Source organism: Notolepis coatsorum, assembly GCF_963971535.1.
Source record: "Notolepis coatsorum genome assembly, chromosome: 3".
Taxonomy (NCBI): domain Eukaryota; kingdom Metazoa; phylum Chordata; class Actinopteri; order Aulopiformes; family Paralepididae; genus Notolepis; species Notolepis coatsorum.
The window spans coordinates 27,723,249-27,748,248 of record NC_140167.1 but is presented as its reverse complement, the minus strand read 5'-3'; the positions used below and the strand labels follow the sequence as shown (position 1 = coordinate 27,748,248).

The following is a 25,000-nucleotide window of genomic DNA, read 5'->3' as shown; positions in this document are numbered from 1 at the left end:
GGGAGAGACGCATGTACTGTACACACACAGACACACACACACACAGACACACACACGCACACACGCACACACACACAACTCTAATAAGAGATCATCTGAGAGGACGAGACTTAATGGAAGCATATTCTCTCCAAGGCACAGTTCTGGGTCTGACTTCAAAGTGGTGAAAAGAACTCAAGCGAGTCACATGGCATGGAGGCAAACATAACTCTGCGGCATAGATACATGAAAGAAGGCATTCATGAGCCTTTTCACACAGACACACACACACACACACACACACACACACACACACACACGTCTGCAAAAAAACAGCCAAACGCCTCTCAACAGTCTCAGTTTTATGTAATGGCTGTCGAGCTAATTAGCATCAAACAATGCCGACCCAGCGCATTTTTTTCTTCATGGGAAAGAAAATACTTCAATTAATGTATTATCTGTTCTTTTGGAACTAAGGGACGTTCCGCTTGGAAGCCGTGAGCTTCAGGGACTCAGGGACTCAGGGACTCAGGGACTCAGGGACTCAGGGACCCCCCCCCCCCCCCCCCCCATTTAAAAGAAATATTTTTAATCTACTTTTTACTAATTCTTTTCTCCCCTTTGTTCCGTATTTTTCTCCCATCCCAATTTAGTCGTTATGCCAATTCCCTTCTTGGTCGTTGCACGCTTTTGCCCCCTACTGTCGGCCTGGGGAGGGAGAAGACTACCACATGTCTTCCTCCGATACATGTGGAGTCGCCAGCCGCTTCTTTTCACCTGACAGCGAGGACTCTCACCGGGGGAGTGTAACGCGTGGGAGGATCACACTATCTCCCCCAGATCCCATCCCTGCTGAACAGGCGCCCCGACCGACCAGTAGGAGTCGCTGTTTACAACGACCAGGATACATACCCCACCGGCTTCCCACCTGCTAACACTGCCAATTGTGTTAGTAGGGATGACTGACCAAGCCAGAGGTACCGCTGACAGCTGGATTCGATCCCAGAGTCTCTGCGGTGGTAGGCGAGCGCTTAGTCCACTGCGCTACCCAGCCACCCCGTTTAAAAACATTTAATGTGTTTTCATTGCATGCTGAATGAGCTATTTTGTGATCAAATGAATGAGCACATCTCTGGTAAGGACTAGAGTTAAAGAGGTCCTTCTGTATGATTGACTACATGTGGGAAATAGATCAACCAAGTCGACGAATCCCACGACTATCAGTCGACTAGGAATGTCTTCGGTCGAGGACGGCGCTAATGAGCTTCCTACTTGACAGTCACAAGTGTCGCCCTATCTATGACAAACGGAAGTTCGCTGTGGAATAATCAATCTCGCGCCGCGGGGGAAAGTGCTCGACGGCGATCTTCTGGCAAGGGGTGGGAAAAGTGAGGGGGAAAAGAGAGCGGAGGAAGGAACAAGCCGCGGCCAAACCTCAAACCTCCTGGGCCGGGATGGCCTGCGCAGTGTCCACTTCACGGCCAGGGACGTCCCGGCACATCACAGCTTGTTTACACTTGGCGGGTCCGCTACAATCACTTACTGCAGTGAAAACAACCCTCTTCTTTGAGTCCCGAGCCAAGAATAAGCCCTCTCTCTCTCTCTCTCTCGCAGCGAGGGAGGCCTCTTCAGACCTCTCTTCTCCCCCCCAAGACGCAGGACGCAACAACAGGTTCGGTCGGGGAGAGGAGTTGACGGAAGACGAATTGCGGGACGGAAAAAAAGGTTGATTTTCTTTTCTCTCTCTCTGTGATCCGAATGAACGGCTTGGGAAAGTGGATTTCTCAAACATAGCTAAGATGTCTTGACGTTACTAAACCCCTCTCTCGCGTGATATATGGACTGGGAGGGTTAAGATGAGGACTAGGCTGCAGGGATGGTGTCGTGGTAGATGTGTTTTACTTTCAACATATTATGCTCCCGATGCTGCAGCGAGGTTAACACCTGCCGATGGACAAGATAGGAGAGAGAGACAGGGAGAGAGAGAGAGAGGGGAGAGAAACAGAGAGACAAAGACTGACAGATTCAAAGGAGAGCCCAACACAAACAGAGACAGAAAGGAGGAAGTTTCCCAGTCCTTTCGTCTACATTCCTCTCATCCTGCTTCCCTGAAACAACCTCAGATCCTGAAACTCTATGGATGATCACCCCCCCATTTAAACCCTCCAAACAATACTCTCACCCCTAGAGAGAGAGAGAGAGCGTGAAGAGAGAGAGAGACAAAGAAGGAGACAGATAGAGAGAGACAGAGAGAGAGAGAGAGGAGAGAGAGAGAGGAGAGAGAGAGAGAGAGGAGAGAGAGAAGGATATCCAGGACAGGTGGTGTCAGGTGCTTCCTAGTAGAAGACAGATGGATAAGAGGAACAGAGCAGAACAGAGCACACATTCTAAGAGCCATGTCGTTGGTCTCTCAGGCACTCGACAGGAAGCTGAATCACTCTCAGCAGGAAATGAGAGGAAACCAAGCACCTGTGTCTCCGGCAAAAAGCTGACGGAAACTTTGACATGGGTGAAAAAAAGAAAAGATCACACATGAGAATGATGCGTGTAGACTCGACTTGAGGTACCTAGAGGTTTCACATCTTTGTTTCACATTCAACTCAACAAGTCAAATTTACAAACGATGAAAGCTCCATATTAGATATTTCTTCTATCTATATAGACCTGTTCGCTGTCCGCATCAGACTCAGCGTGCGCGTGCATCAAGGGGGCAAAAGGAACGTAATCCTGGTCAGAACAACGGGGCAGACTACAATATATTTGCATTTGTTAGCCATGCTAGCGATCTAAACAATCAATCCATGCCAAAGCGAGATAATGTAAAAGGTGAAAGACTCACACTCACAGCCATGCTGATTTGGCAAAATGACATGCAGCCGCTTTCGTTTGAAACTACTTTTAGTCAGGGGAGTGTCGTGGTTTCTCCATAGAGGCTGAGCCCCGTCATACTTTTTTAGCGCAGCAGCTCACGGGCAACTTAGTCACATGACTCAGTTGGTATATAGCTGATTGGCTCTATACAGCGAACAGGTCTATATTATGGTTAGTATATGTACTGTATATACAGGGATGAAAGTTTTTTTTTTATCCACTTTTTCTCCCATTTTCTATATTTTTCTCCCATCCCAATTTCGTATCATCCAATTCAACCCTCCCCTGTCACGGACGCTGTTTCTTGCCTCCCACAAGTCATACATAGCACAAGTCCCCTCCGGTACTTGAGGTAACAGCAGTCGCATCTTTTCACCTGCGCAGCTCGATCTCTCAGTGGCGAGGAGTAACGCGTGGGAGGCTCACGCTGCCCCCGACACTTCCTGATTCTACTGCGCAGGCGCACCAACCGACCTGTGGGAGTCGCTGTCCACAACGCCCGATCACCACCCATCAGTTTCCCTCCCCCTAATACGGCCAATTGTATTAGTACGGACGACCAGCCAAACTGAAAACAATGTGGAGAGCTGGATTCGAACATGCAAACCCAGCGTCTCCACATTGGTGGCGAGTGCCTTGCCCACTACACCACCTAGCCGCCCTTACAGGGATGAAAGTTTAAATGCAATATTTGTTCCGTCACCCGTTTCCAGCGGGAAGCATAAAGCGTATGGACGTGTTTACAGACACAAGAAGAGGGTCATTTACGTGAGTCTCACGCTCGATGCGTGAGAGTTGGCAGCTCCGCTGCCTGGTTTGGACCTAATTCTGCATGCGACTAGCATGAATGAACCTGGCTGTAAAGAGGAGTCGTGTGTGTTTCTATTGAGACCATGTTCATTCAGATATATTGAGGTGAGAAGTCAAGGGACCCCTTTGATTATGTCCATGTCCACAGCGTTTTCCTCTCATCAAAAGTAAGCTAGCTCAAAATAGCGTAACTTTGGAGCTAAATCGACCCCCCTCGCCAATAAGATAGCATGAGATGGCTGGTACCTTTGGATTCCTCAAAATGTATAGTTTCATATGGACAAAAAACGAGCCCACCAGAGCCTGTTAAAGACAGAATACAAATGTTAAAATGTCGTTGATGCTCTGCCGGAGGTGTCTGCGATCCCAGCGTAGGCCAAGTATTCTACCAGATGCACCTGCGCCACAATATTCAACTGTGCATTGGGCGACGCAGCTACGCAAAGCGCTGTGATTGGCATGAAACTATAAATGATGGAACTCCACATCCACCACCGCAGGTAAAGAACATACGTGGAAGTCTATAATGGCATTGGGCCCCTGGAGATAAGCGTATTGTTCCAGCCCTATCTTGTACCCAAGCCTTTTTTCTTTCTTTTTTTTGACTTACATTTTTTATTTGCAGTTTTAGTTTTAGTTTACAAACATACATCAGACAATACATTCAAATAACAGAAATAATAAAGAAATATCCCCCCCCCTCCCGCCATTCCCAAGCCTTTTTTAACAGAAATTACAAATGTAATGTAACAGGGGGTGGTGTTAGGTGACTTTCATGAGAGAGAGAGAGAGAGAGAGAGAGAGGGAGAGAGAGAGAGAGAGAGAGAGAGAGAGATAGAGAGAGAGAGAGAGAGAGAGAGAGAGAGAGTGCGCACGCACTACTAGCAGGCACTTCAACAAATGCACAGTTTATGTCTGTGTAAAGCACACAAAAAAAATCTTAATTGATAAGATGACAGACATCCATGTATTGGTAATGGTGGATATCACATCACATCATTAGAGTTTGAACAGTTAATATTTGGCCAGGTTTGATTGACTTGATTGTAGGGGTGTAACAATAATCATGTAGCCTACATACCAGAGAGCACCACTACCATCAACACATGTAGCCTACATACCAGAGAGCACCACTTCAAGCAACGCATGTAGCCTACATAGAGTACCACTTCCATTAACACATGTAGCTACATAGAGTACCACTTCCATCAACACATGTAGCTACATAGAGTACCACTACCATCAACACATGTAGCTACATAGAGTACCACTTCCATCAACACATGTAGCTACATAGAGTACCACTACCATCAACACATGTAGCTACATAGAGTACCATTTCCATCAACACATGTAGCTACATAGAGCACCACTACCATCAACACATGTAGCTATATAGAGCACCACTACCATCAACACATGTAGCTACATAGAGCACCACTACCATCAACACATGTAGCTACATAGAGTACCACTTCCATCAACACATGTAGCTACATAGAGTACCACTACCATCAACACATGTAGCTACATAGAGTACCATTTCCATCAACACATGTAGCTACATAGAGCACCACTACCATCAACACATGTAGCTATATAGAGCACCACTACCATCAACACATGTAGCTACATAGAGCACCACTACCATCAACACATGTAGCTACATAGAGCACCACTACCATCAACACATGTAGCTACATAGAGCACCACTACCATCAACACATGTAGCTACATAGAGCACCACTACCATCAACACATGTAGCTACATAGAGCACCACTACCATCAACACATGTAGCTACATAGAGTACCACTTCCATCAACACATGTAGCTACATAGAGCACCACTTCCATCAACACATGTAGCTACATAGAGCACCACTACCATCAACACATGTAGCTACATAGAGTACCACTGCCATCAACACATGTAGCTACATAGAGCACCACTTCCATCAACACATGTAGCTACATAGAGCACCACTACCATCAACACATGTAGCCTACATAGAGCACCACTACCATCAACACATGTAGCTACATAGAGCACCACTACCATCAACACATGTAGCTACATAGAGCACCACTACCATCAACACATGTAGCCTACATAGAGTACCACCTCCATCAACACATGTAGCTACATAGAGCACCACTACCATCAACACATGTAGCTACATAGAGCACCACTACCATCAACACATGTAGCCTACATAGAGCACCACTACCATCAACACATGTAGTCTACATAGAGTACCACCTCCATCAACACATGTAGCTACATAGAGCACCACTTCCATCAACACATGTAGCTACATAGAGTACCACTTCCATCAACACATGTAGCCTACATAGAGCACCACTACCATCAACACATGTAGCCTACATAGAGTACCACTTCCATCAACACATGTAGCCTACATATAGCACCACTACCATCAACACATGTAGCTACATAGAGTACCACTACCATCAACACATGTAGGCTACATAGAGCACCACTACCATCAACACATGTAGCCTACATAGAGCACCACTTCCATCAACACATGTAGCTACATAGAGTACCACTACCATCAACACATGTAGCTACATAGAGTACTACTTCCATCAACACATGTAGCTACATAGAGCACCACTTCCATCAACACATGTAGCTACATAGAGCACCACTACCATCAACACATGTAGCTACATAGAGCACCACTTCCATCAACACATGTAGCTACATAGAGCACCACTTCAATCAACACATGTAGCTACATAGAGTACCACTTCAATCAACACATGTAGCTACATAGAGCACCACTTCAATCAACACATGTAGCTACATAGAGTACCACTTCAATCAACACATGTAGCTACATAGAGCACCACTTCAATCAACGCATGTAGCTACATAGAGCACCACTACCATCAACACATGTAGCTACATAGAGCACCACTTCCATCAACACATGTAGCTACATAGAGCACCACTTCCATCAACACATGTAGCCTACATAGAGCACCACTACCATCAACACATGTAGCTACATAGAGCACCACTTCCATCAACACATGTAGCCTACATAGAGTACCACTTCCATCAACACATGTAGCCTACATAGAGCACCACTTCCATCAACACATGTAGCCTACATAGAGTACCACTTCCATCAACACATGTAGCCTACATAGAGTACCACTTCCATCAACACATGTAGCCTACATAGAGCACCACCTCCATCAACACATGTAGCCTACATAGAGTACCACTTCCATCAACACATGTAGTCTACATAGAGTACCACCTCCATCAACACATGTAGCTACATAGAGTACCACTTCCATCAACACATGTAGCTACATAGAGCACCACTTCCATCAACACATGTAGCTACATAGAGCACCACTACCATCAACACATGTAGCTACATAGAGCACCACCTCCATCAACACATGTAGCTACATAGAGTACCACCTCCATCAACATATGTAGCCTACATAGAGTACCACTACCATCAACACATGTACTCTACATAGAGCACCACTACCATCAACACATGTAGCTACATAGAGCACCACTACCATCAACACATGTAGTCTACATAGAGCACCACTACCATCAACACATGTAGCTACATAGAGCACCACTACCATCAACACATGTAGCTACATAGAGTACCACTTCCATCAACACATGTAGCTACATAGAGCACCACTTCCATCAACACATGTAGCTACATAGAGCACCACTACCATCAACACATGTAGCTACATAGAGCACCACTACCATCAACACATGTAGCTACATAGAGCACCACTTCCATCAACACATGTAGCTACATAGAGCACCACTACCATCAACACATGTAGCTACATAGAGCACCACTACCATCAACACATGTAGCTACATAGAGCACCACTACCATCAACACATGTAGCTACATAGAGCACCGCTACCATCAACACATGTAGCCTACATAGAGTACCACCTCCATCAACACATGTAGCTACATAGAGCACCACTACCATCAACACATGTAGCTACATAGAGCACCACTACCATCAACACATGTAGCCTACATAGAGCACCACTACCATCAACACATGTAGCCTACATAGAGCACCACCTCCATCAACACATGTAGCTACATAGAGCACCACTTCCATCAACACATGTAGCTACATAGAGTACCACTTCCATCAACACATGTAGCCTACATAGAGCACCACTACCATCAACACATGTAGCCTACATAGAGTACCACTTCCATCAACACATGTAGCCTACATAAAGCACCACTACCATCAACACATGTAGCTACATAGAGTACCACTACCATCAACACATGTAGGCTACATAGAGCACCACTACCATCAACACATGTAGCCTACATAGAGCACCACTTCCATCAACACATGTAGCTACATAGAGTACCACTACCATCAACACATGTAGCTACATAGAATACCACTTCCATCAACACATGTAGCTACATAGAGCACCACTTCCATCAACACATGTAGCTACATAGAGCACCACTACCATCAACACATGTAGCTACATAGAGCACCACTTCCATCAACACATGTAGCTACATAGAGCACCACTTCCATCAACACATGTAGCTACATAGAGCACCACTTCAATCAACACATGTAGCTACATAGAGTACCACTTCAATCAACACATGTAGCTACATAGAGCACCACTTCAATCAACACATGTAGCTACATAGAGTACCACTTCAATCAACACATGTAGCTACATAGAGTACCACTACCATCAACACATGTAGCCTACATAGAGCACCACTTCAATCAACGCATGTAGCTACATAGAGCACCACTTCCATCAACACATGTAGCTACATAGAGCACCACTTCCATCAACACATGTAGCCTACATAGAGCACCACTACCATCAACACATGTAGCTACATAGAGCACCACTTCAATCAACACATCGCTGCTGTCGGGACAAAACCTCATAACTCCATTTTTTGAATTTTTTTTTATTATATAAATCAACTCCGTAGATCATCCTCCATATGTGTGTGTGGGTTTTACAAAGTTTAAACAATGGGAAAGCATTAAACCGATCATCTGTCTAAACCTCCTAACTCTATTCACCCTCAAATCTGTGTTAGTTTTTTTCATCTGCTGAAAAGTTGGGTTTTTGGAGTTATGAGGTTTTGTCCCGACAGCAGCGACATGTAGCTACATAGAGCACCACTTCCATCAACACATGTAGCTACATAGAGCACCACTTCCATCAACACATGTAGCTACATAGAGCACCACTACCATCAACACATGTAGCTACATAGAGCACCATTACCATCAACACATGTAGCTACATAGAGCACCACTACCATCAACACATGTAGCTACATAGAGCACCACTTCCATCAACACATGTAGCTACATAGAGTACCACTTCCATCAACACATGTAGCTACATAGAGCACCACTACCATCAACACATGTAGCTACATAGAGCACCACTACCATCAACACATGTAGCTACATAGAGCACCACTTCCATCAACACATGTAGCTACATAGAGCACCACTTCCATCAACACATGTAGCCTACATAGAGCACCACTACCATCAACACATGTAGCTACATAGAGCACCACTACCATCAACACATGTAGCTACATAGAGCACCACTTCCATCAACACATGTAGCTACATAGAGTACCACCTCCATCAACACATGTAGCTACATAGAGCACCACTACCATCAACACATGTAGCTACATAGAGCACCACTTCAATCAACACATGTAGCTACATAGAGCACCACTTCCATCAACACATGTAGCCTACATAGAGCACCACTACCATCAACACATGTAGCTACATAGAGCACCACTTCCATCAACACATGTAGCTACATAGAGCACCACTTCCATCAACACATGTAGCCTACATAGAGCACCACTACCATCAACACATGTAGCTACATAGAGCACCACTACCATCAACACATGTAGCTACATAGAGCACCACTTCCATCAACACATGTAGCTACATAGAGCACCACTTCCATCAACACATGTAGCCTACATAGAGCACTACTACCATCAACACATGTAGCTACATAGAGCACCACTACCATCAACACATGTAGCTACATAGAGCACCACTACCATCAACACATGTAGCTACATAGAGCACCACTTCCATCAACACATGTAGCTACATAGAGCACCACTTCAATCAACGCATGTAGTCTACATAGAGCACCACTTCCATCAACACATGTAGCCTACATAGAGTACCACTTCCATCAACACATGTAGCCTACATAGAGTACCACCTCCATCAACACATGTAGCTACATAGAGTACCACTTCCATCAACACATGTAGTCTACATAGAGTACCACTTCCATCAACGCATGTAGCTACATAGAGCACCACTTCCATCAACACATGTAGTCTACATAGAGTACCACCTCCATCAACACATGTAGCCTACATAGAGTACCACTTCCATCAACACATGTAGTCTACATAGAGTACCACCTCCATCAACACATGTAGCTACATAGAGTACCACTTCCATCAACACATGTAGCTACATAGAGCACCACTTCCATCAACACATGTAGCCTACATAGAGCACCACTTCCATCAACACATGTAGCTACATAGAGCACCACTTCCATCAACACATGTAGCTACATAGAGCACCACTTCCATCAACACATGTAGCTACATAGAGCACCACTTCCATCAACACATGTAGCTACATAGAGCACCACTACCATCAACACATGTAGCTACATAGAGCACCACTTCCATCAACACATGTAGCTACATAGAGCACCACTACCATCAACACATGTAGCTACATAGAGCACTACTACCATCAACACATGTAGCTACATAGAGCACCACTACCATCAACACATGTAGCCTACATAGAGCACCACCTCCATCAACATATGTAGCCTACATAGAGTACCACTACCATCAACACATGTAGCCTACATAGAGCACCACTTCCATCAACACATGTAGCTACATAGAGCACCACTACCATCAACACATGTAGCTACATAGAGCACCACTACCATCAACACATGTAGCTACATAGAGCACCACCTCCATCAACACATGTAGCCTACATAGAGCACCACTACCATCAACACATGTAGCTACATAGAGCACCACCTCCATCAACACATGTAGCTACATAGAGCACCACTACCATCAACACATGTAGCTACATAGAGCACCACCTCCATCAACACATGTAGCTACATAGAGCACCACTACCATCAACACATGTAGCTACATAGAGTACCACTTCCATCAACACATGTAGCTACATAGAGCACCACTACCATCAACACATGTAGCTACATAGAGCACCACCTCCATCAACACATGTAGCCTACATAGAGCACCACTACCATCAACACATGTAGCTACATAGAGCACCACCTCCATCAACACATGTAGCTACATAGAGCACCACTACCATCAACACATGTAGCTACATAGAGCACCACCTCCATCAACACATGTAGCTACATAGAGCACCACTACCATCAACACATGTACTCTACATAGAGCACCACCTCCATCAACACATGTAGCTACATAGAGCACCACTACCATCAACACATGTAGCTACATAGAGCACCACTACCATCAACACATGTAGCTACATAGAGCACCACCTCCATCAACATATGTAGCTACATAGAGTACCACTACCATCAACACATGTAGCTACATAGAGCACCACTATGTACTCTACATACCAGAGAGCACCTCTACATACCAGAGAGCACCACATGTACTCTACATACCAGAGAGCACCACATGTACTCTACATACCAGAGAGCACCACATGTACTCTACATACCAGAGAGCTCCACATGTACTCTACATACCAGAGAGCACCACTACATACCAGAGAGCACCACTACATACCAGAGAGCACCACTACATACCAGAGAGCACCACATGTACTCTACATACCAGAGAGCACCACATGTACTCTACATACCAGAGAGCACCACATGTACTCTACATACCAGAGAGCACCACATGTACTCTACATACCAGAGAGCACCACATGTACTCTACATACCAGAGAGCACCACATGTACTCTACATACCAGAGAGCACCACATGTACTCTACATACCAGAGAGCACCTCATGTACTCTACATACCAGAGAGCACCACTACATACCAGAGAGCACCTCATGTACTCTACATACCAGAGAGCACCACTACATACCAGAGAGCACCTCATGTACTCTACATACCAGAGAGCACCACATGTACTCTACATACCAGAGAGCACCACTACATACCAGAGAGCACCACTACATACCAGAGAGCACCACTACATACCAGAGAGCACCACTACATACCAGAGAGCACCACTACATACCAGAGAGCACCACTACATACCAGAGAGCACCACCTCGATGAGGTCTCCTTCATGGATGTCCTCTGCTGACAGCAGCCTCTGGAGGATGTTCTCTGAGTTCAGGTCGTGGCGGAACAGCAGGATCTTGTCGTACATGCCGAAGAAGCCACACTCTGGGAACTGGAGAGAGAGAGAGAGGGAGAGAGAGAGAGAGAGAGAGAGAGAGAGAGAGAGAGAGAGAGAGAGAGAGAGAGAGAGAGAGGTGGAGACAATGGGAAAGGGTCATGTGATAGATGATGCAAGAGAGGACAAAGTATAATGTACAATATTTCCTAGGAAAGTGTCATAAATCTGTGATCGACCTTGATCCGAAAAACCAGGACGCAAAGTGTAGTGCCATGCAGGTGAGCCACCACTAGAGGCAGAGCAGCGTGTCTGAAGGAGTATGTTAGTGACATTGCCGGTCTTTGAGGTGTATCGCATCTAAAAAGAAAAAAGGGAATAAGGAAACGGTATGTACTGTAGAGTTATTACATCAGCTTACAGAGTGAATACATACTAGATGAGAGAGAGAGACCGAGAGAGAGAAACAGAGAGAGAGAGAGAGAGAGAGAGAGAGAGAGAGAGAGAGAGAGAGAGGCTGACACATCTGTTTAATTTGCCTTTGCCACAAGGAATTACACACACACACATACTCCTACAACCCCTACCCACCCCATGCCTACCACACAACCACATGCACACACAGGCGCGCACACACACCCACACACACTCCTACAATCCCTACCCACCCCACACCTCCTACACAACCGCACACACACACACACACACACACACACACACACACACACACACACACACACACACACACACACACACACACACACACACACACACACACACACACACACACACACACACACACACACACACACACACACACACACACACACACACACACACACACACTCCTACAACCCCTAACCACTTCATCCCTCCCACACAACAAGATGCAAGAGATGCAAGAGAGGACATGTACAATATTTCCTAGGAAAGTGTCATAAATCTGTGATGGACCTTCATCCGAAAAACCAGGACACAAAGTGGCATGAACGTGAAGTGTAGTGCCATGCAGGTGAGCCACCACTAGAGGCAGAGCAGCGTGTCTGAAGGAGTATGTTAGTGACATTGCCGGTCTTTGAGGTGTTTCGCATCTAAAAAGAAAAAAGGGAATAAGGAAACGGTATGTACTGTAGAGTTATTACGTCAGCTCACAGAGTGAATACATACTAGATGAGAGAGAGAGACAGAGAGAGAGAGAGAAACAGAGAGAGAGAGAGAGAGAGAGAGAGAGAGAGAGAGAGAGAGAGAGAGAGAGAGAGAGAGAGAGAGAGAGAGAGAGAGAGAAAGAGAGAGAGAGAAACAGAGAGAGAAACAGAGAGAGAGAGAGAGAGAGAGAGAGGGAGAGAGAGAAATAGAGAGAAACCGAGAGAGAGAGAGAGAGAGAGAGAGAGAGAGAGAGAGAAGAGAGAGAGAGAGAAACTGACACATCTGTTTAATTTGCCTTTGCCACAAGGAATTACACACACACACACACACACACACACACACACACACACACACACACACACACACACACACACACACACACACACACACACACACACACACACACACACACACACACACACACACACACACACACACACACACACACACACACACACACACACACACACACACACACACACACACACACACTCCTACAACCCCTACCCACCCCATGCCTACCACACAACCACATGCACACACAGGCGCGCGCGCACACACACACACACACACACACACTCCTACAATCCCTACCCACCCCACACCTCCTACACAACCACACGCGCGCACACACACACACACACACACTCCTACAACCCCTACCCACCCCACACCTCCTATACAACCACACTCGCACACACACACACACACACACACACACACACACACGCTCCTACAACCCCTAACCACTTCATGCCTCCCACACAACCACACACACTCCTATCCCCCGTCGACAGGCAGCTTCAGGAGGGTTGACGTCACCAGTCGACATGGTTCTGATCCCAGCGGCTCAGGAAAAGAGCTCACGTTCAGAATGCCTGACCTCCCCACAGAGGAATGCAAAGAATAAAGCAAAGAGGAAATACCACTAAAATGACCTTTCAATGGAGGCCGATACCTTTCCCCCGACCGCCATCACACTGGGTTGAGGAGCAAATACAACTGAGCCTGTAACTAACAAAAGGAAAAAGAGTCAGAAGATCAAAGCCGACAACGGGTCTCATTCACCAACGGACTTTTAAGACAAAAGATCAGACACATTTTTGTCCCAGCTCCACTTTTTCCACATTTTCGGGCCCGATTTTGGGATTCACCAATGGATTCGGTCTTAAAGGAAAACTCCAACATTTTGGGAAATTAGCTTTTTTGTCATCTACCCTGGAGTTAGACAAGAAGATACATACCCTTTTTCTTCTCTGTGCTGCAGCAGGAGTAGGAAGACACGCACCGTTAGCCTAGCTTAGCGTCAGTCACTGGAAGTAGGTTCCTCCATTAGCCTAGTTCCAAACGTCTTCCTACTCCTACTGCATGCACAGAGAAGAAAAAGGTATGTATCTTCTTGTCTAACTCCAGGGTAGATGGCAAATAAGCTAATTTCCCAAAATGTTGGAGTTTTCCTTTAACTAAGAGCAGGATTTTGGAGCGCTGAAGAGCAGACGTAAGTCGGACAGACTGGTGTGCGCCGTGTTCTTAAGGGCTTTATTTGGGAGGAATCATGGTGATTTAGTTCATGTCAACTCTACAGGCATCCTTGGAATTAATTAATCATAATAATAATAAATATGACAATATTTGTATGATAAAATTAATTTGTTTTCCATTTACAGTCATGCAGCCTCAAGAGGCATCGTGATGTCCGTAAATAAATAAAAACACTACACCAACACTGCAAATGACAGTGGATGTATAAATAAGAAGCTAATCGTGTGGATATATAGTGGAATAGATCATTAATATTCCATATTTATATCGTCTTGTTGCGTGCTCCTGGCCACCTGTTCAGCAGACACACACACACACACACACATTCACACACATGCACACTGTATAGCCTACGTGTGTAATGAATGAACAGTAGGCTTATATTATTCTAATTATATTGAAATTCTTTATTAGGAAAACCACTTGAGATACAGTATCTCGTTTTCGAGAGGGTCCCAAATTGTGTGCAATGTAATACAGAAACAGAACAGATAACACACAAAAAGAAAAAGAGACACATACAAAAACATACAACAGAACAAGTACACATCATTCTCCATCATAATAGGCCGACTCCACGGTGGCCACCTGACGATGCCACCGCAGGGCAAACGAATATGCTTACCCCGTGATGACACCGCCAGGCAGCCGCCGCGAGAAAGGCCCAACAAAACATTCAAAGGGTGAATAGAATACAGGATGTAATAGGTATTGAGCTCCAGGACTGGCAGGAGAAGCGGAGCACAGCCATCCCGCTCACGAGCGCCCCAAATCAACCAATCACGCCCCCCCTGCCTAGAAATAGGAGTAGAGCCAACTAGCTAACCCGTAACACCCGCATACAGCGCAGGAGCCCCACCGAGGAAGCATGTACAATTAACCATAACGTTAGAACAGCGTTTTTAAGAAGATATGGATTGAATGATAACACAGGTAGGTTATTCCAGTCGGAGGGGGCTTTGAACGTGAAAGATTTCTTGGCCATTGCTTTTGAGAATGCAGATTTAGATAGGAATTTAGATAGGCAGGATAGTCGTAATGGATACATTTAAAGATCAATTGCAGCCAATTATTATTTTTTATAATAATTACTTGTTTCATTAGGAGATAGTAGATACTTTATGCTCTGCCCTATTATAGTACGTACAGTAAGTACAGTTAAGGCCGCCACAGAGTCGGGCGTACTGTGAGCTGACTCAGCATGGCATGTCCGCAATCATTTGAGGTTTTAGTCAAGCTTACCAGCCGCTTACCAATTTCCTACATTTCTCATGCCAGTTTACTACATTTAATGCAGGTCAACCAACACGCCGAGCAGTGTGACACCGGTGCCCGACGCCTCTGTGGAGTCTGGTCCGCTTACGCCCGACTCTGTACCGGCCTTAAGATGTCATGCTAAGATGTGTACTGTACGTACTACTATAGGGAGGTGTAGCTTGGTTACGTCATTGCTGTTTCCGGCCGGTCCACCTCGCAAAATTGCAACGTATTTCCCCATTGCCCAATTCTAAATCGTCTCGTTTAAAACAAATAAAGCATGAACATTTGCATGGTGTACCTTTCTGTGCATATATTCATCCACAATCTATAGCTCAACATGAAAATATTCGCAATTAACCGTAAAAAAAAAAATCATAGAATTGTATTTCAACCAAAAAAGCTTAAACAATAATGTTAGTGATAGAAGTGAACTAATTTTGTCCAAAAATGGAAAGCTTTCCAATGTTCATGAGGCAGAATTGTTACAATAGCCGATAATCCATTTACCCAATGATAAATCCCTATACGGGTGGACCTCGCGGGCGGTCCAAAGCGACGTCAGACTACACCTCCCTATAGGGCAGCGCATACAGTATCTACTATCTCCTAATGAAACAAGTAATTAGAATAATATAAGCCTACTGTTCATTCATTATATAGTGAGTGTGTGTGTGTATGCGCGCGCGTGTGTGTGCGTGCGTGTGTGTGTGCAGCGCCAGCAAGTGGCCAGGAGCGTGCTGCAGCAGGTGGCCAGGAGCGTGCAACAAGACGGTATGACAGGCCTTACAAATAAATGTGATTATTATTTGATTTGATTTATGAATATGAAATATTAATACAGTCTATTCGACTATAGGTATGGTGTGCTGTATGATGACAATACATTTGAATCTAATCTAATTTTGATCCGTCGCAAAGCGCTTCCTCGCTACCTGTTGAATACAGGGCAATGCCGAAGCTTGTTTTGCGCATGGCCCTTGCATTATAATGAGCTGGAGGGGCGTGTCTGTATGCAAACGCATTCCAGTTTGTGAATGAGTGACGTATCTCATTCAGGGGATCGCAGCTGAGATCATTTGGCAAGTTAAGACAACCTCTCCACACGTTGGTGAATCCGGGGGTAATTGTTGTCGACTTTCTCTTACGACCTTCCAAGGAGACAATGCTGGTGAATGAGGTCCAATGGTCTTTTCGATGATAGTGGGAGGAGAATGATTTTTGACCCCAGAACGAGAGATCATGAATAAGAAAACTACTACATGACTGTGATAAAGTGACTGTTCCTAATGATGCCCAAAAAGAAACCTGAGGGCTGTAATACTAAGCAGGGATGGCTACCCCTCCCCCCCAGAACGAGCTTCACGAGTGTGAAGATATGAGGTCCATGATCACATGCCATATGAGGTCACTTCAACAACTCCATCAAATGTCCAGTAGCCGGTGATGTCATGAAGGGGGGGGGGGGGGGGGGGGGGGGTGACGTGGATCAGAGGGAGGCCTGCGGTGAGGTCATCGAGCCAAGTGGGCCAATGAGGAGGGGAGGGGAGAGGAGGAGGTAAACATCCTGAGAGGAGTAGAGGAGAATCAGCGTGCAGGAAGTGGAGCGCCAGTCAATACTGAGTCACTTCCTGTACAGAGGGCCTGCTGGGAGTCTGGTAGAGGCCACTGTTCGTGGCAGGAGGCGAGGGTTACACGTGCAGATGCTGTATACGCATAGACACACAGACACACATATACATACAAACAAACAAACACAAGCATACACACATGCCAATAACTATTTCTGTGGGTGTTAAAGGTGATGTATTATATTGTAATATAAGTGGCCTACGTGTTAAAATAATAGCTCCAAACTCCGACAGCCATCATAGGGTGTCTTGTCAGTAACATGGGTCTCCCAGTCCCTCCACTCTGCAGTAAACAGAAAATACATTGTCTGTTATCTCGTTCCCTAACCCTAACCCTAACCCTAACCCTAACCCTAACCCTAACCCTAACCCAATCAGGAGAGAGAACTCCAAGAAATACAAATTAGTTTTACACAAATGATGTGCTTGAAACAAGTAAAATTAGAATAATAATAACTGGACTTTGGATAAGTCTTTCTTTGGCATGCAGGCAGACACACATGCGATGAGCGGCACACACACAGGAACACACACACATGCAGTTAGTTGGGTCGCCGATGCGATTGAGTCTCTGCACTTGACCCATCCTGTCGTCCTTCACCCCAAGGGCAGCCGGGAGCAGATAGGGGCATCGGCAAGGGGCCGCACCCCGGGGACCAATCCAAGTGCACCTGTCCATCTTCGTCAGGGATGCGACAGCGTTAGCGATCTGTTGTGCATGTTTTTCCATTGGGTTTATCTTATCGGGGCGGAAACCCTTGCGAGCACGGGGAGAACATGCAAACTCTACACAGAAAGGCCTGGGAGATACCCCACCTGGGTACCTGGCAACGCGGAAACCTGGTCCCCAAGCGGGAATCGAACCCTGGACCTTCTTGCTGTGAGGCGACAGTGTTAACCCCTACACCACCGTGTACTATGATAAAATAATCAGTCAGAAAATGTGGGATACCAGGAAATGTATTTTGTGTTTACTGCAGAGTGGAGGGACTGGGAGACCCATGTTACTGACCAGACACTCTATACCGGTGAAGACTGTCGGAATGTAGAGCTATTTAAAACGTATATTAACAAAAATACACCACTTACAGCACCTTTAACTCATTGGCTGCCAGCTATTAGCCTTATCCTGTGGAAGCTACTGCCACGCTGTAAACGATGGGAGTTAGTCACCTTGTTTGTAGAGCTAAATCTATATTCTATATTATAGCCATGGATACAATACTATAGTCATTTGACATTGAGTTTCTTCCGGTCAAGATGCAAAAAAAGAGATAATTTTTGCATCCATACGCTCCCGTGTTATACCGTGGTGAATATAAGTATGGTTTTAGAGCGGTCTAGGGTAATTCATGAAATGCTTAGTTATGGCAGTATACGTCGATTCCATTGTAGAGGTTGCCGTTTCTTGCCTGAACCCGATATTGTTCCGGAATCAAATCCACATTATAGGTATTATGTTCCATCATGAATGCATGAAAGGGGGGGGGGGGTAGTTTCTGATTATTTGATTGTCAGTAACGGCATTCGCATTAAACACTAAAAACAGTTATCAGCCCGATCAGTATGAAAGCATTGCAGGATCAAGCTAAAATTGACATCAAATCGCCCTTACCTGTGGCCGGGAGTAATCCAAAAAGAATATTCCAATTGTTTGATCGCCATCTGGTATATCCAATGTCCATTTGCTCAACGGCATAATTCACCACAACATATGGATCGGAGATATTTGACGCGCTTCAATGTAACCGGCAGAACCGTTCATCTTGCCCGACAAGGAAAAATGTAACCCGAGACCTGGGGCCGTCCCACAGAGAAAGATACAAGGGTAGAAAGGGTGCTCGATACCGCCGTCTAGCGTGATGCGGCCGGTATTGGACCTAGGCATTCTCAATGCGATTCCCTATGTTAACCCTGAGTCAGTGGGCCTGTAATGAATAGAAATATCGAATAAAAGAAATAACGATCAAATAACGAGTATACTCGTCGTTGGCGGGGAATTAGTTAACCTTTAACCTGTGGTGTCGTGGCTCCTCTGCACTGCAGCCAGTCTTTCTCTCCGTTCTCCCGAAGACGGATCACGTGAGGGGAAGGTCACGCCAAGCCAGACCAGCCTCTGGCAAAAAATACGCCAAATCTCTCCGTTTGGCACACGCCCTCCCCCACCCCCCCCTCCTCACCTCCTCATCTCCCTAAGCTCATGGAAAGGCTGTTTATGTTTATTAGGATCCCCATTAGTCATCATTGACGTGTTGACTATTCTTCCTGCTGTTTCCCCCAAGCGTCTGACCACCGGCCAAGGGAAAGCATTCTCTCATCTCCTGTCCTCCTAGCCGCCCGCTAGGAGACGAGACTGCTCGGTGGTGGACGGAGAGGAAGAGAGAGAGAGAGAGAGAGAGAGAGAGAGAGAGAGAGAGAGAGAGAGAGAGAGAGAGAGAGAGAGAGAGAGAGAGAGAGTGGACAGACGATGGACGCTGGGGGTATATCCTGTGTAGCAGGGCATCAAAGTGGGCAATCGTGGGGGGGAACCGTGTGTTTCAGACTAAAGAGACAACGAGACCCAGTCGTTGATGCCAAGCGGGCTGGTGTCGGAAGGTCCGCCAGCTGTTTCCCGAGCCGAGCCCGGGTTGCACGCACACACACACAATGCTGGCGCGGAACAATGACAAGAGCGCCAGGGCGAGGCCCAAGGGCACCAGGGTTGGCACTGGACACTGGAGAGAGACGGACACCTGGTGCCTCTCGGATGCCAAGATGAAGACATACAGTCCGAATCGCAGACATTCAGACACACGCGCACACACACACGCAATGGTCCAGGGATAAACATTCACCTATCATCACCTGACTCAACATCTCACGTCTCACTCAGCTCAGATAAGAGTAGTTGAGAGGATTACCCTTAACTCATTCCCCGCCAACGACGAGTATACTCGTTATTGGCCACCAATCGAATAACGCCAACAACGAGTATACTCGTTATTGGATCGTTATTTCTTTTATTCGCTATTTCCATTCATAAATCATACAGGAAGGCTGTGGTACTGTGTGGCAATGTGTCTGAGATTGCAAAGGTCCAATACCGCCGCCTGGTGGTATGAGGCCAATGTCGCACTTCCTTTGTGACTCTGTCTATGAGTCTGTATCATTGAAAGCCATCCGGGCGGAGTTTTCTAGTAACGTGGATCAAGATCTTCACCCGATCGCATTGAATCGCTTTCAAGACGCCCGATTCATTATGCTGTGGGGGGTTATGGCGTGGGCCAAAATGGACATACGATCTAGCAGATGGCAATCAAATAATTGGAATATTCTTTTTGGAATCTCATCGGCCACAGGTAAGAGCAATTTAACGTCAATTTCAGCTTGGTTGTGCATTGTTTTCATAGCCATCGCCCTGATCAGCATATGCTGTTGTACTAGCGAATGACAATCAATTAATCAGAAACTACCCCCCCCCTTTCATGCATGCATGATGGAACATAATATAAACATAATATACCGATCATATGCATTTGAATTTTTTATTGTAGCGTGTATAGGGACGAAATGCCAATGGATTAAGTATAATATGCGTCGCGGGCTATTACTAGCCTCCCAGGAATTACCCTAGAGATAGACCACTCTAAAACCATAATTATATTCACCACGGTATAAAACGAGAATGTATGGATGGAACAAATATTCCTTTTTCACATCTTGAACGATAGATACACTATGTCAAATGGGCCATAGTATTGCATCCATAGCTATAATATTTAAATAGTTATAGCCCTGCAAACAAGGTGAGTGACTCCCACCGTTTACAGCGGTGGCGGTAGCTACTACAGGATGAGACTAATCCGTGGCGTACAATGAGTTAAAGGAACACACCCCCCCAAAAAAATTAAGAAAAGCAGGTTTATTATGTCCGTAATCACACAGTGTATCCCAACAACTACAAAGGTGTAATGTCATTGTGATGTCATTGATTTAGGGAAGTACTAAATACAGCTCAGTTAAATGATGACAGTGGAAGAAATGTCTTGGCGTGTGCTTTTAACCACTCGCTGTTTGTTCATTTTCATCATCTCACAGAGTTGCATTTAATACTGTACTTCCTGGAATACATGACATCATGATGACATCACATACTCCAACTCTTTAACTCATTAACTCTCATGGGGACCGTGTGGGATACGTGTGCAAGCTTCATTTTTTGGTGGATTGTTCCTTTAAGAAAGACAGGAAAGAAAAAAATAAATCTAAAAAAGGATGAAAAAGCTTTACTCTATAGATGGAGTTCATATAGAAAGAGTATTTGAATTTAGATTTGTGGGTGTAATAATGGATGACAATTTGACATGGAAATCTCACATAGCATTATGTAAAAACAGAGGTGTCTAAGAATAGAATATAATAGAATATAATTCTCTTTTGAACAAAGCAAAGTATGTTAGACTACAAGGCAATGTGAATTCTGTATTATTCACTTATTTGCCATATTTTAGTTACTCTGTAGAAGTGTGGGGCAACACATACAATATAAAGCCATTTTTTATATTACAAAACAGAGCAGTAAGATTTGTCCATGAAGTGGATTCAAGAGAACACACCAACATACTGTTTATCAAGTCAGGACTTATGAAAAGCAGAGTATTGCCAGAAGTTGTTAGTTTTTAGCTCAGAGGACGAGAACCATAGAAGGAAATACAATTTTAAGCATCAGTATGTAGGACGACTTTAAAGCAGATGTGTATTTCAATATGTGGCGTAAAACTGGAATTCTCCACAGAATGATTTAAAGAGTTGTATAAATATCTGTCAGTTCAAGAAAATGTATAAAGAAAGAACATTTAGACTTTATGAAGTTGAGGGGTAATCGCTTTCCCTATGACTCTATTTCTTTCTCTATTTTTCTCATGTTATTGTAAGTATTGATTACAAACCACCTACTTCTATTGTTTATTTATTGTTTTGAGTAAGGGGGCAGGCAAAATACGATACTATTCTCTCATGGAATGTGCAAATTGAGAGGTGCAAATTGAGAGGGGCTTTGATTATGAAATCCTTTTTTTCTTTTATGGAAGTGTGCATTACTGTGCATTACCATGAACGGAACAAATAAAATGTCTTCTCACATTGAATTTGACCTGGTGGTAGTGATACGTCCCATTTCATGGGAACTGGTGATGGAGATGCGCTAATACGAGTGTGCGCACGTACACTCTCACACACACACACACAAGCACACTCCGATCACACACAAAAGCGCACTCCGCTCACACACACACACAAGCACACTCCGATCACACACAAAAGCGCACTCCGCTCACACACACACACAAGAGCGCTCAGCTCACACACACACTCATGCACGCACTCACACAATAATTCCACTATTAGAGATCACCCCTAGCCGCAATTGTACTGATGGGATGATAAGAGAGCTGGGAAGATAACATTCCACACAACGGAAAGAGCCTGTGGTCACTGGCTGCTGAATGTGTGTGTGTGTGTGTGTGTGTGTGTGTGTGTGTGTGTGTGTGTGTGTGTGTGTGTGTGTGTGTGTGTGTGTGTGTGTGTGTGTGTGTGTGTGTGTGTGTGTTTGTCAGAAAGCACAGTGAGGTTTTTGAAGGAAATGACAATGACCCATGAAGGAACCTCGCTCTTATCTCGTGACAGTTCCCACAAATGCTACTTCAATGGGAAATGGATTCACTATTGTGTATAAACCCCTAACTGTAGCGAGGGCTGCACGATGCGTGTTGTGGAACAGAAGGTCAAACCTCTAAAGTAGGGCTGCACTGCCTGCACAGTGCATGTTGTGGAACAGGACCTCACGCCTCTAAAGTAGGGCTGCACGATACATGTGATGGAACAGGACCTCACGCCTCTAAAGTAGGGCTGCACGATACATGTGATGGAACAAGACCTCACGCCTCTAAAGTAGGGCTGCACGATACATGTGATGGAACAAGACCTCACGCCTCTAAAGTAGGGCTGCACGATACATGTGATGGAACAAGACCTCACGCCTCTAAAGTAGGGCTGCACGATACATGTGATGGAACAGGACCTCACGCCTCTAAAGTAGGGCTGCACGATACATGTGATGGAACAGGACCTCACGCCTCTAAAGTAGGGCTGCACGATACATGTGATGGAACAGGACCTCACGCCTCTAAAGTAGGACTGCACGATACATGTGATGGAACAGGACCTCACGCCTCTAAAGTAGGGCTGCACGATACATGTGATGGAACAAGACCTCACGCCTCTAAAGTAGGGCTGCACGATACATGTGATGTAACAGGACCTCACGCCTCTAAAGTAGGGCTGCACGATACATGTGATGGAACAGGACCTCACGCCTCTAAAGTAGGGCTGCACGATACATGATGGAACAGGACCTCACGCCTCTAAAGTAGGGCTGCACGATGTGTGTTGTGGAACAGGACCTCACGCCTCTAAAGTAGGGCTGCACGATACATGTGATGGAACAGGACCTCACGCCTCTAAAGTAGGGCTGCACGATGTGTGTTGTGGAACAGGGCATCACTGTATTGATTATGGGCAGGGGTGAGGTGGGTTCTAGGAGTAAGGTCAAGCAGTAGTCTGACCAGTTTGTTTTGAGATGTTTGTCATTTTGTTTTTAGCGCCTTTGAGGTGCTTTGGTACCATGAGGTGCAAGCATAGTCGTAGTACCCTTGAATGAGTGCTCCTGCCAGAGTCTTCAGGGTATTCTTGTTTACCAGAGAGGAGATCCGGTACAAGAATCGAGTTCGTTGGTTGACTTTTATTATTACATTGGATGCCATTTTGTCACAGGAAAGATTAGCCTCTAGGATGGAACCCAGGTAGGTAATTTCATCTTTCCTTGTGACAATATTGTCACCCACTGTAACTGAGAAGCCGTCGGTCTTGCTGAGTTTGTTATTTGAACCGAGGAGAATGGACTCTGTTTTGCCCATGTGTAATGATAGTTTGTTATCAGCGAGCCAGGTGCAGATTCTGCCTAGTTCAGAGCTGAGGGTTTTTTCAACCTGTAACTTGTTCTTGTCAGAGACCAGCAGGGCTGAGTCGTCCGCGAACAGGAACAAGTTGCAGTCACAAACTGACGACATGTCATTTGCATAAATTAGGATTATGATACAGACCAGCTAGCCTAGCTGTTGGCCAAAAACACCTCTCCCAGAGTTTTAAGCTAGGCTAGTGGTCCGTATACGCTTCCATTCATTTGCGCTAAGCTAGGCTAGCTTGCAGTCAGA

At 45.4% G+C, this 25,000-nt stretch overlaps 1 protein-coding gene across 1 annotated transcript in view; it reads right to left on the bottom strand.

Annotated features, from left to right (window-relative positions):
• Nucleotides 1-25,000, bottom strand: part of prkd3 (protein kinase D3) — a 97,581-nt gene that overhangs the window by 39,899 nt on the left and 32,682 nt on the right. Inside the window, 1 exon segment of the mRNA XM_084310962.1 lies at nucleotides 12,093-12,231. Coding sequence (XP_084167088.1) covers nucleotides 12,093-12,231 — 139 coding nt within the window.